Source organism: Glycine soja, chromosome 20 (assembly GCF_004193775.1).
Source record: "Glycine soja cultivar W05 chromosome 20, ASM419377v2, whole genome shotgun sequence".
Classification (NCBI taxonomy): domain Eukaryota; kingdom Viridiplantae; phylum Streptophyta; class Magnoliopsida; order Fabales; family Fabaceae; genus Glycine; species Glycine soja.
In genome coordinates this window covers 36,932,271-36,950,516 of record NC_041021.1, presented here as the reverse complement: position 1 = coordinate 36,950,516, position 18,246 = coordinate 36,932,271, and the positions used below count along the sequence as shown (strand labels likewise).

Sequence of the window (18,246 nt, the reverse complement as noted above, 5' to 3'; positions counted from 1 at the left end):
GATGATGTCTATGTCCTAAGAGTTAATTTTATAGTTATAGTTTTACGGTTATAAAATACCTAACTTTCAGATGAAGAAAAAACACAAATTTTATTTTAAAAGTTTATCAACCAGAAAAAACAAGGAACGCCACGTACTCGCGTGGCACTGTGCAGCTGTCGCAAATTAAAGGCATAAGGTCTCCATGTCCCTTTCTCATACGTACTTCAACTACTTGGGTTTCATGTTTGAGCTTAATTTGTTGCTTCCTCAAACATGGAGAGCAAAGAGGAGAGGAAGAGGATGCTTCCGTCGCCATCGGAGACCCAACTCAAGGGCCTTGCTATTGTTAGCACCTATGCATGTGCTGACGAGTCTCATGCAGAACAATGTTCCCCGGGTCATGACTCCGAGAGCTTCTATATGAAACTCGCTGAGTTGTTGGAGTCTTCTGGACTGAGTCTCATGTGAGTTTTCTTTATCACGCAACAACATGCTAGCTATAGCTCTTGTTTTATTCCATAACGTGCTTCCCATTTTCCGTTTCTATTTGTGTGATGGGGTGCTGAAATACTCTCTAATTACTTTCTAGTTGTTCCGTTTGGTTGCTCATAATTTGCATGCAAGGAAAGTCGAGTCCTTTTTGTCTTGGTGTTTCCTGTTTGACCAGTTTTAACTTCTGACTTTTCATGATTGCTATTACTAAATAATAATAGAATAGAAGTCTGACTATACTGGATTCAAACCCTTAAGCAAGATTTGGGTTCGAAATTTGTGGATGAAAAAAATATAATAGGGAGGAGAAACCTCGCTAAAGGTAATAAGCCAAGTTCTTTGGCGGGGATTACTCATTTGTGAAGTTGGTGGATTATTCGCACTAATGTTGTGAATACCAAAAAAATATTATTTTCTAATTAGTCTCATACAAAGTATACATGTCATTAAATGCTTTCTGTCTTACAGTCCTTTCTCTCATTATTAAGTTTCCATGTGTTGTTTGTTCAACACGAAATTATTATGTTGTTTAATAGATGACTGCGGAGAAAGGTGATGCGAAATGTGGAAGGTATGAATAATGCTCTATTTTCCAATTCTGCTTGGCAGTTTCAATGTCCGAGAAACTTTGCTGGACTTGTACCTGTTATACTTGGAGGTGACTAGAAGAGGAGGATATCACCAGGTATATTTCATTGCCCCGTGGTCCACATTGACCTCACACGATTTTAGTTGTTTTTGTATGTGTATTTTGTCTGTAATGGAGCTTCAATATGCATGCAAGTTTATTCATCCAAATCAGTCGTGGTTCTATAATCAAGAGAGGCTAAAATAATTTTATGTATCATTGCATGAATTTGTCTCAGATATTCAATTTTAATATCATGTTAGTGTTATGAATTTTCTCTTAAATGTTTCCAATATCCAGGTTGGTCGAGAAAAGAAATGGGGTGAAGTAGTCTTTGCCATGAAATTGGAAGGGAATAGTGTAAAGTTATGTGCTCAAGTTGAAAAGCTTTATGCACATCTTCTCTACCAGTTTGAGAAATTGTACTTCTATAGGCATCCTGCAAAGCAAGCTGGATCTATCAGCACCAAAGGTTAGCCCAAGAGACCTATTATCTGTTGTTATTTCAAGTAGATATAAATTCAGTGTGGCAGTTCACACATAAGTTTGATATATGGGAATGTTTCTCGGCAGTTTCTACTTATATAGTTTACATTTACTGCTTGGACATACCACAAGACATTTCAGCAGCTTCATTATATGATGTTTTTGCTACATTTTGGTCTTAGAAAATGTTCTGTTTAATGTTAAAGGTTTTTTTCCCTTCTCACATCCTCTACTTTTTTTTAAAGGTCCACTTCAAAAGAAGCGGAATTCAACAGCTAGTTTATCTCATACAATGAATATTAAAGATGGTCAGATGGTGACAGAGATGTCCAAGGACTACTCTTGCCACATGACAGGTTTGTGACTTGGCTAAACACTTTTCATATCCTAAGACAATATACATCAGTTTTCTTCAACAATGTTGTGGTCTTTTGTGACTTTAGAAGTGCTTATGCAATACTTTAGATTCCAACTTAGCAGGGGCAGGGTATGTGGAACAGCCGGTGTTTTTACCGCCACCCTCGAATGTCAAAGAAATGAAGAAACGCCGAGGTTCTCCACCGGGACGAAAGACTGCATATCAGATATTCCTCAAGCATGAATGTGCTCGATTGAAAACTTGTAGTCAGGCCTTAGATGGCCGGAAAATCCTTCGTTTGGCTATTGATACATGGAGGAATATGTCTGACATTGAGAAACAGGTATATAGAAGTTGACATAATATCCATTCTTTGAAAGATATATCATTGTTCTTTTTCTTATGCCACTACGGGGTTTGCTTGCAATTTGCCACTTCTGATTACTTTTCATGCAGCCATATGTGGAGGAAAGCAAGAAGAACAAGGAAGCAATGAATGGTCACAATAAACAGCAGAGCACCCAAGATACCATAAAGGAGGAGAAGTGGCATAGTCTGAGTGGTGATTATCTTGTAACTTCACAACCTGAGACAGATAACTCCCTTGTCAACAAAGCAGCTGCTGGGTTAGTTCTTAAAATGACTGAAAAAGCACCAACGGATCCTTCATATCTAATGGAGTGGGATGCTTATTGTTCACTGGTTTTGCCAACTAGGGAATCCGAGTAACTCCACTAGTCTAGTTATAGGTGGGTTATTTTTTGCTGAGTCTATGACTATGCATCCAGCAGTTTTCTCCTTTTTGAGACTTGGTCCAAGCTGCTATGTATATATGTATATATATGGTTTTGAAACAGCTGAAACGGGCTTGGAGTAGTTGCATGGTAGCATCTTCTCTTGACACTAGAAAAGTATGTACATATATGTATCAAAGGCTTGTATGGTAACACAAACTTATGTTGGTGTAATTCCTATTGCAAACACTGTTTGTTGGGATACAAAGACAACTAATGGGACTCATAATTTCAGGCCATTCCGGATAACTAACACTTGGGGATATAGTTATAGTTATGGATCAAATATTCGAGCAATATAACTTGCAGAAATACCCATACTTTTTACATTTCGTGGCTAATAAATATTGCTGGTATCAACTTTCAAGATGAAACTTTTGGCATCTTGAAAGCAAATAATCCTAGGCAATGCATGCAAAAACAAAAAACTATTCTTTATGATTTAGCTGCATTAACCACAATTTATATAATCACAAATACCTGAATTAGCATTTTACCAAGCCGAATGAGATATATTTTAATACAAATTTAATTTCAAAAAACTGAAAACAATCTGGTTTGTCCTCTTTTATGCTGTTTGAAGCCTAGTTTTCATTGATTTCAGATGAAAGAGATTGTAGAATAGATATCCCTCCTTAATTGATGAATCATGGTAAGTGTGAAGGGAGTTTTGAGTGGGTGGAACAAACTAGAAAAAGTGTCGAATTGTGCAGAAGAGTAACCAAAATGTATTTGTATCATTTAATGAGAGGTTTTTCCACTAGATAGCCAATATCCAACGAAATTATGATAAGAAGGAATATGACAATGATATACATGAGAAGCAAAAATGGTATTTTTTTTCATACTAATAGTAAGTCTTGCTTGTTATTTATTTATTAGCACAAGCACAGTACACTTGGGCTATTGATCCGGACCAAACTGAACAGGACATAATCAAATGATAAGCAAGCAATCTAGCACACCATAAGATAGCTAACATTGTTTGTTTATTGTGATAGAGCAGTAACCATAAAAGCTTCGTGAGTTCCTTCCTAATTGATTCCACATGCACAATTCTTCCCAGCTTGACATCTTTCACATAAATAAACGAGGAGTCTTGGTTCAATTTCAATATAAGTACACCTAATTCACTGAGCTTAAAAAAATAATATAAGTGCAAATACAACATCAAATTAATAAATTTGTTACCAACCTTGCTGCCCTCTCACGGGTAGGTGAACAGATACAATGAATCAAAATATGTAGAAGACATGTCTCTGTTTAATGATGGTTAGTGGATAGGATAAGATTGACTTAGTCCGCTGAGATCAAAAGAGAGCTTAAGCTTGCACTGATAATAAAATTAAAAAAGAATGTAAATGGTGAAAAGGGAGGGGACACGTGGCCTTGGCTTAGCACGTCTTCTAGGAAGTGGCTAAGAGCCAAGTCAACTTAATTTTTTTTATAAACATTAATTATGATGTTCTAGTGTACCACTTCAACTAGTTGAATGCCATTATGGTACTTCGTAGTTAATAGCTCTGTACCCATCTTGTGATCTAGCTTCTAGAAGTATACAAATATAAATATGGGTCTGCTAGTTGGGTTGGGTTTCCATGTGAAAAATGAGCTGAATTTGCTACCCTATTTGTAAATTAAGTCTACTAATTTTGCAACAAATGTTGGTTATACTTTCAGAATCCTCTCGAAACATGACTATCTTTTCGAAAAGAAATAAACACACGAGATTCATCATGTTATGGGCCATCGTGATCATTTATATAAGATCTACAAATATTCGAAATTTTATAGCCGCACAATCCAACATGATCCTTTTCACTTATAAGAGGGGATGGTTGAGATACTTTTATGATTATCTCTTGTTACCAATTTGGATTTCTTATCAACCAAGTATGTGTTTGGTTTACAATTTGAGAAATTAATTTTAAATTAGCTTGATTTTATACAATTGATTTTTGTCAAAAGTGTGGGAGACTTTGAGTACGTAAATCGATTTATATTTAAAAATATTTTCACCAAAAGTGATTTTGAAATAATATATGGTGTTAGATAATATTGATAAAAGTTTCTTTTGAATGTGTTATTATTAATAAAAATATGTCAATATTGTTAAAGTTAGAATATTTTTGCCAATAATATCAAATGAGATTTATTTTCACAAAAAAGTGACAGAATGTTGCTTTTTTGCTTAGACAACAAACAAGTCAAAATTTTGATGTAAATACAATTTTATTATAAAGGTATCAAACGTGTTAACATAAATTTCAAACCACATTTATAGTGTCAGACGTGATCCTACATGTGTTAAACGTTTCTCCAAACATTGTAGAAACACTTGACTTAATATGCTTACCTCCACCCGAAACCGCAAATCTAACAGTAAACAAGATCTTGAAATCAACAGTAAACATATACTTCGGCCAAAATAATTAGACTACAGGCTTTTTTTTTTATGGAGCTGAAACGTTAAATTGATTAGGCTCATGTTGATCCAAGATGCATAAGTATACTGGATCATATAAGTAATAAACGGTAAGAAAATTGTGATATTGCTTGTGAAGACTAATTTGCTGTTTCAATTTTAATTTTATCTGAGCGACCACAAATTTTGGGATTTAATGAAGCTATATTGGATTTATTTTTCTTTTTCCCTTTTTAAGAATGTAATGTAAACTAAAAGATAAGAAAACAAGTAATTAATCACAAATATATTTAGAGATCCAACAATGGATGATGAAGTTGGGATATTGACTCATTAATCTTTCCTCTTATATTTCTGAAAATGAAATAGTCCTAGTTCACTATTATGATATTCAGGGTTGGTCCCTTAATTAACTTGAGATTAATTCCTTAGTTAACTAGTCTCTCTGGAAATGTTGACATATAGTTAATTCATTAACTTATTCATCAAGAACTCAAGGATGACACTCCACTCCAAGCAAATCCACAAGACCCATCACAATATTCTTAAGGCAATGGAATCAAGTAGTTTCATACATCAGTTTTCCAATCAACATGCAAACCACCAATTCAATCAAGGAATGGTTAGCTTAATGAAGTATTAAAGAACAAAAGATAAGCTCTAAATATTATCAATAGAAACTAATCAGTCTAGCTCAGTCATCTATACAAATTCAAATTCAAGCTAAATTAACATCCCAACTACAAGGATTTAGCTACTCGTGGAAAGAAGAAAAAGAAAAGTGAAGAAAATGATCGATAAGAGAGATTTAGAGAATGATCCCCATTAAATTGTTCCTTGAAAGTTGAAACTCTTAACATTATTGGCCGAGTTAAACTTTTGAAAACTACCATTCCTTTCATTTTCTGAATCAAATGTCCTTTTATATTAGTGACTTTTCAACCCTAGTCCCTAGCTAGTGAGTGCTACTGCTATGGCATTGCGATGGTGTTACGGCACTGCAAGGTCAGAATTGAACTTCATATGGATGCTGTGACATACAAATGGGATGCTAAAGCACTGCAAACAAATTGAGGAATTCTTGTTCTAAAGGTGCTAAAGCATCATCAATGAAGTTTCCTTCCATTCCTTTGACACATTTAACTTCCCCAGACACATAAAACACAAAGTAAACTCACAGTCTTTGCATGCTAAGTAAAACAATTTCGTCTAGCAACAGAACTATAAAATGAAAACTTAAAACGCATTTTGTCTTGGTCTATTTTTAAATATTGAAAAAATATTAATTAAAAACCGTATAGTAAAAAGTTTAGATATAATTGTACAATTATATGTCCTGCATAGTTGTGTTCGTTATTATTTTTCATTTTATCCCAACTCATTTCCAAATTTCATAGAATAAATAAAGTTTTCAAATGGATTTTTTTAAAGAAAATGTAGCGTAGATATTTACATAATCAAGAATCTAAAGCCCAAAAGTAATAAAAAAGAAGAAGATTAGTCTGCTAATGAAAATAAAAGGAAGAGAAAAAAATAAAATATAGAAGGATAAACAAACACCACAATATTCTCTCTTAATAGAATTGACCACCTTCGATCAATGAGCTCCTATAATGCTATCATAGATTTGGCTGATCTCACTAGAAAGTAGTAATCTTAATTACCGATAAAAAAATCGTTAATATTTTAATATGTATGTGATTTTTTATATATGCATATGTAATAATAATCATTTATTTTTTTATTAACGATTGAAATTATTTACTTTAAAAGAATCATATCCTAGTTTCACACACCTTTTCTAAACACGTCACACAAACATACCATTCCTTAGCACATGCACCTCACTGCTTACCATCCTTTCATGAACTCACAAAATCATACACACACATGGCACGCTCTCTGCCATCATTCTCATCTCACGCCATTCACATGCCCACGTTTTTTGGGGATCCTTACATCACTCCATACAAGCATAAGCCTTAGTCCTTTCATCATTCCATCATCTCTCTAAACACATCCACAACAAAATAACAATGCAGAGAGTACAACACATAAAGGGTTACTTCAAATTAAGATTTTTGGGGTAACTTAAATTTTAATAGGCCTGTTGGGACTTGATTAGCTCGACGATGAAAATGATAAGATACCAATTAACCTGGGTTTCTATTTTAACAGATACAAAATATTTTTTTTAGGCAAAGTTTTCGATCACTAATGGAAATAAGCCTAACGATGGTCTTTTTTTTGCTACTCTTTTTTTTTTTGTAGCATATGCATAAGTGTGAGGTGAAAGCTTAATATATTGTTTATATAAACTAAGAAAAATAATTAACTACCTAACTAAAACACCTATACATACTCTATAGACTCGACTAATTAACCAAATTAAGGTAAATAATAATGTTGTGAGGCCACCTTTGTAAAGTGAGTTCCCAACCCACCAAAACAGACGTCTCGCACATTTTTTGAGCCAAGAACTTCAACCACTACCTTGGGGCGTAGTACCCCTTTCTAATGTCATTTTTTTAATTAATTGCATTACATAATATTCAAATACTTAGGGGTCAAGATCGTTAATTTTTCCGATGAAATCCGTCCAAATTTACAATTGCGGGGCTTCTGTCGGGTCTTTTGGGTTTCTCGTTACTAATTATAAGATGAGATCATCACTGTGTAATCACATTAAACAATACGTTTTGTCACCATACTATATATTATACAAAAACTTCATTATGATGGTTGTTTTGTGGATAAGCAAGGGATGGATTGATTAGCAAGGCAAACACTCGCGCACAGTAGCGTTTGACTAATATAATGCTAATAAGGTGATCAATAATTGGACATTCGTGTGTTTTATTCGTTCTTAGAATGCTGAGGAAGCAGATCACCCCACAAAAAGAGCTAGCAAAGAAATCAATTAGTGTGTAGAAACAGTCTTGTTAAGCACAATACTGATTAAAATATTCAAGATAAGACAGCGAGAAACGCGTTAGTTGCACCAAATCCCAAATTAAACTCCTGCCTAACAATTGTCTAGTAGTTTGGTACAAGCGATTTTGTTAGTGGTTTTTTTCTAAGGCTTAATTATCATCTGTGTTGATGGAAGACATGTGTCAAATTAAATCCCATTCATAACATTACTATAACCCATAGCTCAAGCTTTAGATGAATATACTTAATTTACATAATTAATATTTTTATAACATGAATACACTACAAAAGTTTAAAAAAATCGCATCATATATTCTTATACCCTAGCCATGAAATTTTATTTTATATTAATTCATTTTCTATTGCATCAACATCTTTTTTTACACAAATAAGAATATGAATATAATAATATTAATTTTCAGAAGTTACTGATTTGTTTGGTTAAGGACTTGGGCAAAGAAAAGATAATTAAATAAAAAAATTTACTCAATGTGATACCGTGCAAGTGAAAACAACACCAGGACACCTAGGAGTACGTAACAGGACATGCCACATAATGGATATGTCAGGTTACTCTCACTAAGTAAAATCATAAGGTGAATAGTCAGGATCACTCTATTTTACGAGAATGCTCCAACCATATGAGATCAACATAGACTTAAAAGAGCACTTAAACTGAGTGTATTTATCCCCAAGGCCTAGACTCCAAAAAATCCGTTAGGGTCTCACTTTCTTGATTCAGGTTCAACCCCTAAAACAATTTTTGCATGCAGACATTGTTCATGAATTATACAATACTCACGACCTAACACTTATTTTCAAACATATTTAACACAATGTGCTACAATTTAACAACTCAGACTCTTAATTTGGAACCCTATACTTTCCTTTCAACACCTCATGTAATGTGCTACAATTTAACACATCAGGTCTCTAACTTAGAATCCTACACTTTCCTTTTAGCACCTCGTGCATTGTGCTACAATTTAACAGCTCAGGTTCCCAACTTTGAACCCTACACTTTCTTTTTAACCCCTCGCGCATAAACACTTTTTTCAAGGTAAACACCAATCGGGTTATTATATAATTCACAACTTACAACACAAGTAATATTACATCAAGTATTAGTCACACACTTATTTAGAACCAAATTTCATGTCCATAATTTTAACATCTCACAACGTCACAATCCAACATCACATGTTTACGTGTATCTCACAAATTAACATATGCCCAACTTGTCACTTATACTCAATCTTAATCACAATTTTATAATATACAAGTAGTATTACATATATAAACATACATAATATATAAATAACCTAACAAACAAATATTCTAATCATGAACTTACAAAGTGAAATATAATTAAACGAAACTGCACCAAGGATTCACTAAAACTTTCAAAGAACCTTATAGTTAAAAATAGACTTTTGGCCAATTTTAAAGAATAACAATATAAAACAATATATAAACTCATACTAAATATGAAAACTAAAACAATAGTCAAGAATGTCATTCTGTTAGCATATTCTAATTCAAAATTATAATATTAATTCCAAACTATATAAAAAAAAACTTAAGAAGCACGAAAAAGGAAAAATGCAAAATCAATATCTCATTCTCTCTTCTGATAAACTCATCCTTACTTAATTTCATCAATCCACGTTAATTAGAAAAGGCCCAATTTCTAAGTTTCACACTCAACACATGAACATATCAATTTCACAACAATTTCGCATCAGGGTATCAATTGGTTCGTCAAATATAATCAATTCGCAAATAAAAGAATAAGAATAGTATTGAAATTCATAAAACAACCCAAAATAATCCAAAATTTATCCTCTAGGGATCCATATACATGCTCATTCTAATCCCAAAGCGTGAGTAACTCAATACTTACCTCTAAGCGGGCTCATGTGTGTAGTCCGACAGTGATAGTAGCATCTATAGTGGTTCCCTAAGATTCTTCAAGTTTTTCCTTTGGTTGTTCTACTAGAGTTTCAAAGCATTAGAGAGAAGGAGAAGAGATTGGAGCCTCAATTTCACTGTCTCCATGCAAGGGGAGTTTCTCTCTCCGAATGCATTATTTCATAAATTCCAATGGTGAGAATGTCTAAAAATAAGTTTTGAAGGTGGTGTACGAATTTTAGGATGATCTAACAGTTAATGAGTTTGACATTGTAATTTTATTGGGATTGGTTTGGGTATGTACAAGAAAAAGAGAGGGTTTTAAAAGAGGAAGAAGGTAGAATAAACATTCATATATCGTGAATAATCATCTATAAAGGTGATAAAATATTTCTGACCACGTGCATCCATATCTGGACAACAAATATTAGTATGAATTATTTATAATATGCTTGAACTCCTGTTAGCACCTTTCTTAGACATGTTGGTCTGCTTACCCTTAATGCAGTCCACATTAGTCTTAAAGTCAGTAAAATCTAAAGTATTGAGTACCTCATCTTTCACTAACCTTTTAATGCTCTCAATGGAGATATGCCCTAATCTCCAGTGTCATAACATAGAGGAATTCTCATTAATATTACACCTTTTAATACCAGTTTGAACATGCATTGAATTATAAGTGGCATAATTTTGTAAACCAAGAAGATAAAGACCATCAGATAAGATATTATTCCCAACACATTCAAAATTATGAAATAATTCGAACGATGTGTCTTTAAAATTAAAGGAATATCCAAAAGGTATAAGTCTAGAAATAGAAATCAAGTTTTGAGAAAAACTTGGTACATAAAAGGTCTTTTCTAATTTTAAAATAAAGTCACTACTTAAAGTTAAAATGCAAGTTCCAATAGCCTCCACAGGTGAGCCTAGCTTATTGTCTGATAAAATGTTTTGCTCACTTTCCACTGGTTTCCTTAGGTTTGCATACCCTGTAAAGAATTTACAATATGGATAGTAGATCCAGAATCAATCCACCAGGTGTTAATATTAACACTAGTCATATTAGATTCATAACATACTAATTGGATTGATTTACCTTTCTTCTCAAGCCATTTCTGGAATCTCGAGCAATTCTTCTTCATGTGTCCCTTCTTCTTACAAAAGAAACACTTTTTCACCTTCTTAATATCAGCTTGAGGTGGTATTTTATCATTTCCCTTCTGATTAGCTTGAGACTTAACTGCTTTGTTCATCCCATAAGCAGTTGTCAATAATGCACTCTCACCCATCTCCATTACAAGCCTTTTTTCTTCTTAAGCACACATGGTCATTAATTCATTGATAGACCATTTTTCCTTATGTGTGTTGTAGAAAATCTTAAATGGCCCATATTTCTGCGGAAAGGTGTTCAAAATGAAGTGCACCAGGAAGGACTCAAACATATCAACCTCCAGTTTCTTAAGTTGAGCTGAAATATCTCGCATTTACATTATGTACTCACGCACACCTTTCACACTGGTAAGCCGGAGAAAGGAGAACTTCATGATCAGGGTGCTTGCTAAAGTCTTATTTGAAGTGATGAACTGGTCATCAATGGCCTTAAGCAAGTCTCGGACTTTTTCATGTTGGTCGAAAGAATCACGTATCATGGCCAAGATTTTGGTCTTAATGAACATCATGTTGAGCCGGTTGGATCGCTCTCACCGCTCATATAGCGCAACAGCGGCTGACTACTTTCATCAGTGATTGCAAGTGATTCGTCTTTCCTTATAGCATAGTCTATGTCCATCCACCCAAATTGCAGAAAAATTCTCTCCTTCCATATCTTATAGTTATCTTCTTTGAGTTCGAGAACATCACATTGAATATTAGAAAGACTAACAATTTGAAAAGCTACAAAATTCAAAGACTTATGTCAAAATTTGAGGTACGTTAATCTTAATTGTATGTTTTACCAATGTAAACATACCAAAAAATTGAATCTTGTGACATGAAAATTGCATGTGAGTTAAATTTTTAATTCAATAAGAAATAATTAAACTTTATGATAGAATAATCAAATTACATGCTCAAATTCATGCTTTACGGGTATAACATGAAAATAATTTAATTTTCTATCACAAATATTTACTTTATGATAAAATTGACAAATTATACATACCTCATGATCCTTGTGGGTAAAACATGAAAAATAATATATCATTTTATCTCAATTAATTATACAAATATAACAAAAATTCATGTGGGATAAAATTCATTATATAAAGTACAATTAATCACACCATTATGTTTAATTCCTTATATCATCTTTAAACAACTTAATATATAATTTTAATCAAATTATTGATGTTGTGGCTAATCCATAATTAATCAAAATTATAAAGATCATTTAAACATAAAATTTAATCATATGAGAATAAATCATATTATGTATTTCAAGATCAAGATATAATATAATGATGAATACAATTCTCATATATAATTTCATAATTGAAAGATAATTTTATGCATTTGATTTCATATATATATGCATAGAATAAAATTTTTCCAGAATATATTCATGCATAAAGTAAATCAAAATTGCATAAATTGTAAAGGTAAACAGAATATAATATATAAAAAACAAATATATATATATATATATATATATATAAAAACTTCAACGATCTAGTGGCTTGTGTGTATTCTAGTATCTTGTTTTCGTTTTTTTAACCAAAAAACACACTATTCATCATCTTCAACCTCTAGCGGGTCAAACCCGACCCATATGCAGACTCGGTCGGTTCTTACTCATTTGGGCACCGTTTTACACAATCCAAAATCCAAAAACAAGGAAATCAACCAAAATAAAGATTTCTAACCAGATTTTCAATAGACAAGGCTCTGAATACCATAAACGAAATTAAATCGGAATAAAAACCGAAAATGGACAAGGCAAAGGTAAATGAGGTTCTGATACCAAATGTTAGACTAAAATTTCTTAACCTGTGATGTTACAAACTACAAAATAAAACACAGGTCATTAATAAAATACAGAAAAACAAAAATATCAAATTATACCTCTAGCCATTGCCATGAAAGAGCTGCTTTGTTTTGGTTCTTCCAAGTTCTCACTCTATCTTTTTAGATGGTGTATCATATGAAATTTGAAGAGGTGAGCTCAAGGACCAAATATATGTGTTATATATAGGCATTCTATCATAAAAAAATGTATTTAGTAGTTATTACCATTCATTAGTGATCATTACCACTCATTAGTAGTTATTCAATATTTGACTTCTCAAGTCCAAAACTGATGGATCATTTTATTCTGTAAAACGTACAGACCAAATTATTACAAGAGATCCACCCATGGTCAGGGAGGGAGTTTGTCTTTATTCTTCAATGTCTTTCCTTGAAAGATATATTGGGTTGAAAGAAGCTGTCACCGCCATCGCCATCCGGGGGCATATGACTTAGTAGGGACTAATAAATAAATAATTAACGATTAAGGGCTAAATTGTAATTGGGCTTAATAGGAGAAGTTTCTAGGTTAACTGCTACTTGATGAGAGTAGTGGTTATAAAAGAGGCTTAATACCCACTAACGTGAAATAAGGTCCCCTTCCTGACCAGAAAAGTGTTCTCTCTCACTCATAGTCATCACTAACGGAGAGAGGCAGAAAAGAAAGGACAAAGAAAGTGAAATCTTATTTATCTCCTCTTTCAAGGAAATCAAAGTGCACCAGAGAAAAGTTCATACGAAGAAAGATACAAGTTTTCCTATGGAGAAAGGTACACATCATTATCTATTGTTCTTTATTGATTGTTTGTGAGAATCATAGGTTTCAAGATCCTGTTGTTTTCTATCATTGATAGTCTAGGAAACCCCTTAAGAATTTTTACACATTTTACCATAAAAAATGTATTTAGTAGTTATTACCATTCATTAGTGATCATTACCACTCATTAGTAGTCATTTAATATTTGACTTCTCAAGTCCAAAATTGATGGATCATTTTATTTTGTAAAACGTACATACGAAATTATTACAAGAGATCCACCCATGGTCAGGGAGGGAGTTTGTCTTTATTCTTCATTGTCTTTCCTTGAAAGATATATTGGGTTGAAAGAAGCCGTCACCGCCATCGCCATCCGGGGGCTCCTTATCTAAGCCATGGTCTACCGAGGTGTTTGGAGAGAAAACAAAACCCGGAGGGTGATCCATATTTTAAATGTCAGATAAATACTTAGAAATAATTTACACACCACATCTACTGAGTTATGGAGTCCATCCACATACGATAGTCAAACCAATAAGCCCTTAATTCGCCGCCAAGGCCATTGCACCATTTTAAATCTTCGTCACTTTGATATTAATAATTACTGAATGTGATATTGATTGATTATCAATAGTATCGTGACAAAACAACAAATTGCTACTACATCATAACTTCGCATCGCCCTCACAAGCCACATTAAGGTTTATAAGTTAGTTGATTTGGTAGCTATATATATAACCATTCTTATGAGTTTAAGAGTGGGTAATTGTGGAAGGAATCTACATATATAAGGTCAAAATAATTCAGGTGGGAAACCTTTTAGTAATTGAAACCCCACAAGATGAAATGAATGTTTTTGCATCCAGACATGGTTCCTCTTCTTTTTGGTGTTCTAAAGAATAATTGGCAGCAGGCCGCGATTTTTGGTGCCATGATCATGAGAATTGGTTCACATTCAAATTGTGACAATAGTTTTGCATGAAAGTTGTGATGAGTCAGCTCTTATTGCCTATTCAATTGGGTCAACCATTCATGAATCATAGCCGGTAAAAAGATATGCGTGCATATATAAAAATAAGAAATTGCATTATATCTTATGCGTTTATTTAATGTAAGAAAACCATGTTGGGAAGCATAGCAGCATCACTAATGAATATTGTTTGTCTTATGCGGTCACCTGGTATAACTAATCTTTTGTATTTATATATACTAATGTTTGTGTTAAGAGGCTCTGAGCTGAACTTCCCATAAAAAAAATATAATATTATAATATGGTCCTCCGAAAGGAGGAAGTAAAATGCAAATTGGCTTCTTCACGAGATATGGTTAATTAACAGGAGGGATGGATGGAATTATTGGTCTATGACAAGTCAAATTGATTGATTATTAGCTAGGAGGAGGAGCTGCATGCATAAAAGTCTCATCATATAAGTCATATCTTCTCACATGGATTAATAACAAGATTTTAAAGTGGAAATCCTAGTAACCCTACAGAAAAATACAAGATTCGGAGCAAATATATGAGAAAGGTAAAAAAAAAAAGTTGTTTTCACGTAGTAAAGATAGTTTCTGACCAAGATAACTTTAAATATGCAAAAGGGGTGTACAGCATTACAAGGATAGAAAGCAATGAATATAATAAGTAATGTAGCTTCACTACTTGATCATGTGCTTACATTTTTTTATTGATAAATATAAATTATTAAAAATATTAATTTTATTAATAAGAAAATTAAACTCACAATTTTTTTTTAAATTTTTGTATAACTATTCAATGAATCTTATACCTCTGCTTCAATGCAACATAAGTCACCTACCTAATTAACCACTCTTTGATGCGGTGAAAATTCTGAAGGGAGAGAGAAAGGGGTCTCTCTCAGTCTCACTACTATCACAAAGGTTTTTAACTGTTCATAGTTATGATATTATACAATGAAATCAATACTCTATTGTTTGTTTTTTGGCTGAAAGCGAAAATCATTGCACTGGACCAATTGCATTGTTGTTGTTTAATATATTGAGGAGAGTTAATACAACAAAGCCTGTCTCTTTCAAGGAGACAAAGTTCTCTGGATTGTCATTTGGATACGAGGCTGATCAGATTCTTCACAGATTTTGTTTCCAATTTTTCCATTCTCTCGCCACAGCCATTTTATTCTTAATAATTTGTTGTTGCTGATAATTTATATAACATGCACTTCTCAAAGCCATGGAAGCAATTGGATCAGGTCATGGCCAAAATGGAGTGTATACACCAATAATACAAGGCAATGTGTACAGTACAATAATATTCTCCACAGAGGGTGGGCAGTGTGGATGAAACCTGGCCACACCGTCTCAATGAGGAAGTGAGTCCAAAAGCCCTTTCTTTCATAAAATTAAAGAAATACATAAAAATAGAGGGCCAGGTGATAGAAAGTGCCATGAAAACAACCACATGTCTTTCTTTTTTATGTATCTTTGGCTTCCATTTGGGTGCATCACCCCCTAATCATTGCCAAGAATAAAAACAAACAAGTTTGGCCCCATTTCAGGAACCAATCAACACACGCCAACTCCATTCATCATCAATGTCTTCCTATTAAAGAATAAAGTTTTTTTTTTCTTCCTCATATATAGAATAATAAATCCATTACTTTATCAATTCATCTATGCCTATTTTTCAAACCCCGTGCCCAAAAGATAGGGAAACTTTTTTGTAACAATCATAGTAGTAATAAATAAATAAAAATCAAAGCATGAAGATATACATACATGGGTAAATAGTTAATTTTATTGTCGAAAGTGTGACCTAATAACAAATTAATCCTAAAAAGATAAAAATTAAAAATTTAATATTTGAATATGCAAAAAGTATAATAATTTAGTCTCATTATTAAATTTATGAGATAATTTTATCATTAAATTATGTTCAAAGGTCAATTGAATAATAAAATATAATTTTTAGAACCAATTTAATATTATGTTATAAAATATAAAGATTGATTTATTAGTAAATTATCTATATAATTAATTTTTTACACATTTTATATATTTGAAAATTAAATTTAAATTTTTTATCTCTCAAAAATCAATTATAAGCATCTCATGTTTTCATAAAAGAATTTGATTATTTGGCCTGCATACATGCAATCCTTGCAGGTAAAGGTAAAAAACGCAGTGAAATTTAACATTATATATCATAATACAGATTTTATTGCTTCTATCACATGCGAGACATTTGTCATGGACTCATTAGGCCTGTCATTCATGCCCTGCCAAACAAAGAACAATAAAAGAAAGAAAGAAAGCTTTATCATTTAGCGTGACCAGGTGATGACTACAACGACCAATAATCTTGACCGTTGATTAGAGACAGCAATGCCCCTGCACTGTTTGATTCCAATATTTTTGAACCCCCCACCCCCATGTTGTTGTTTTTTTTTTTCATAAGGGTTAAAATTTTGCACTTCGTGTAATCGGGAGTTGGAGACACATTTGAAAATGTTCTTTTTGCTTTGCTTGATAGAGTTAAAAAAAAAGAAGTTTTACCTGCAAGGTGACGTAGCATCCAAAAAATACACATACCCAGGACTACACCAACAATAGGTATCCCAATAGATCACTATGATATAATGTTGCATCAAGTTAGACGCTTCTATTAACCTAATCTTGCTTTAATATTTTCTCTTTTGCTTAATATTATGTCCCCTTTTCTCTCTCCTTAGATTCTATCTTTGCAAGCAAGTTAAGATGATTGAGGCAACATGGGAGATCTTATCCGTAAGAGGTACAAAATAATAGTGATTAATTGGATAGTACAAGCTTTGAAAGTGGATTCCTTGTTCTTCATTTAATTACAAACAGTTTTGTGCCTCCCGTGACTTGGATAAATTTTAAAGTTTGTTCAACCGAAATTTAGAATAAAAACAGAGGGTTGAGGGGGCGGAAATTGAAAGCAAAAATAAAAAAGGATCACAATTCACGAAGTAGTTAGAACTGCAAGAGAATACGATAAAATTAATTAGGCAAGTTGTCCACTAGCCCATCTTGTCCAATCAAATAAACCTAAACTTTCCTCATGGGAGGTGCCATGTGAGGTCTCTATCTCTCCATATTTTATTAATATCATATTCAAACCACATCCTTGTTTGTTAATCTTTCATTTCGGTTTATTAGTCAAACTTAACTTCCTTTCCTTTCATTACCCCTCAAATTAATTACGCCACTTATTTCATTCTCAAATATCCCCTTCAAAAATAATAGTTATATTAAAAAAATGCAACTCATGTTATCTTTCATGGAAGAGAATATATTTTTTAAATATTTAATATAATTATAATTAAATTATTAATTAAGCTGAAATAATTTCATGATACATCACATGTAAAAGGAAATGTGATTTCTTGTTAAAAAATAAAATTATTATATGTTTATTTTATGATATTAAAAAAGAATATTATTTTAATAGATAAAAAAACAGAAAAAACGAGCGGA

At 32.7% G+C, this 18,246-nt stretch overlaps 1 protein-coding gene across 1 annotated transcript; it reads left to right on the top strand.

The window, feature by feature from the left end:
• Positions 1-255: 255 nt before the first annotated feature.
• Positions 256-2,675, top strand: LOC114402071 (high mobility group B protein 10-like). Its single transcript, XM_028364609.1, has 6 exons — positions 256-446; positions 1,084-1,159; positions 1,403-1,574; positions 1,834-1,944; positions 2,054-2,289; positions 2,403-2,675. The coding sequence occupies exons 1-6, from the start codon at positions 256-258 to the stop codon at positions 2,673-2,675; spliced, it is 1,059 nt and encodes a 352-aa protein (XP_028220410.1).
• Positions 2,676-18,246: the final 15,571 nt, after the last annotated feature.

Coding starts and splice junctions, on each gene's coding strand:
- LOC114402071 (XM_028364609.1), top strand. CDS start 256: ATGGAGAGCAAAGAGGAGAGGAAGAGGATGCTTCCGTCGCCATCGGAG. Junction 1,945..2,053: donor CTACTCTTGCCACATGACAG/GTTTGTGACTTG, acceptor GCAATACTTTAG/ATTCCAACTTAGCAGGGGCA. Junction 2,290..2,402: donor TGTCTGACATTGAGAAACAG/GTATATAGAAGT, acceptor CTTTTCATGCAG/CCATATGTGGAGGAAAGCAA.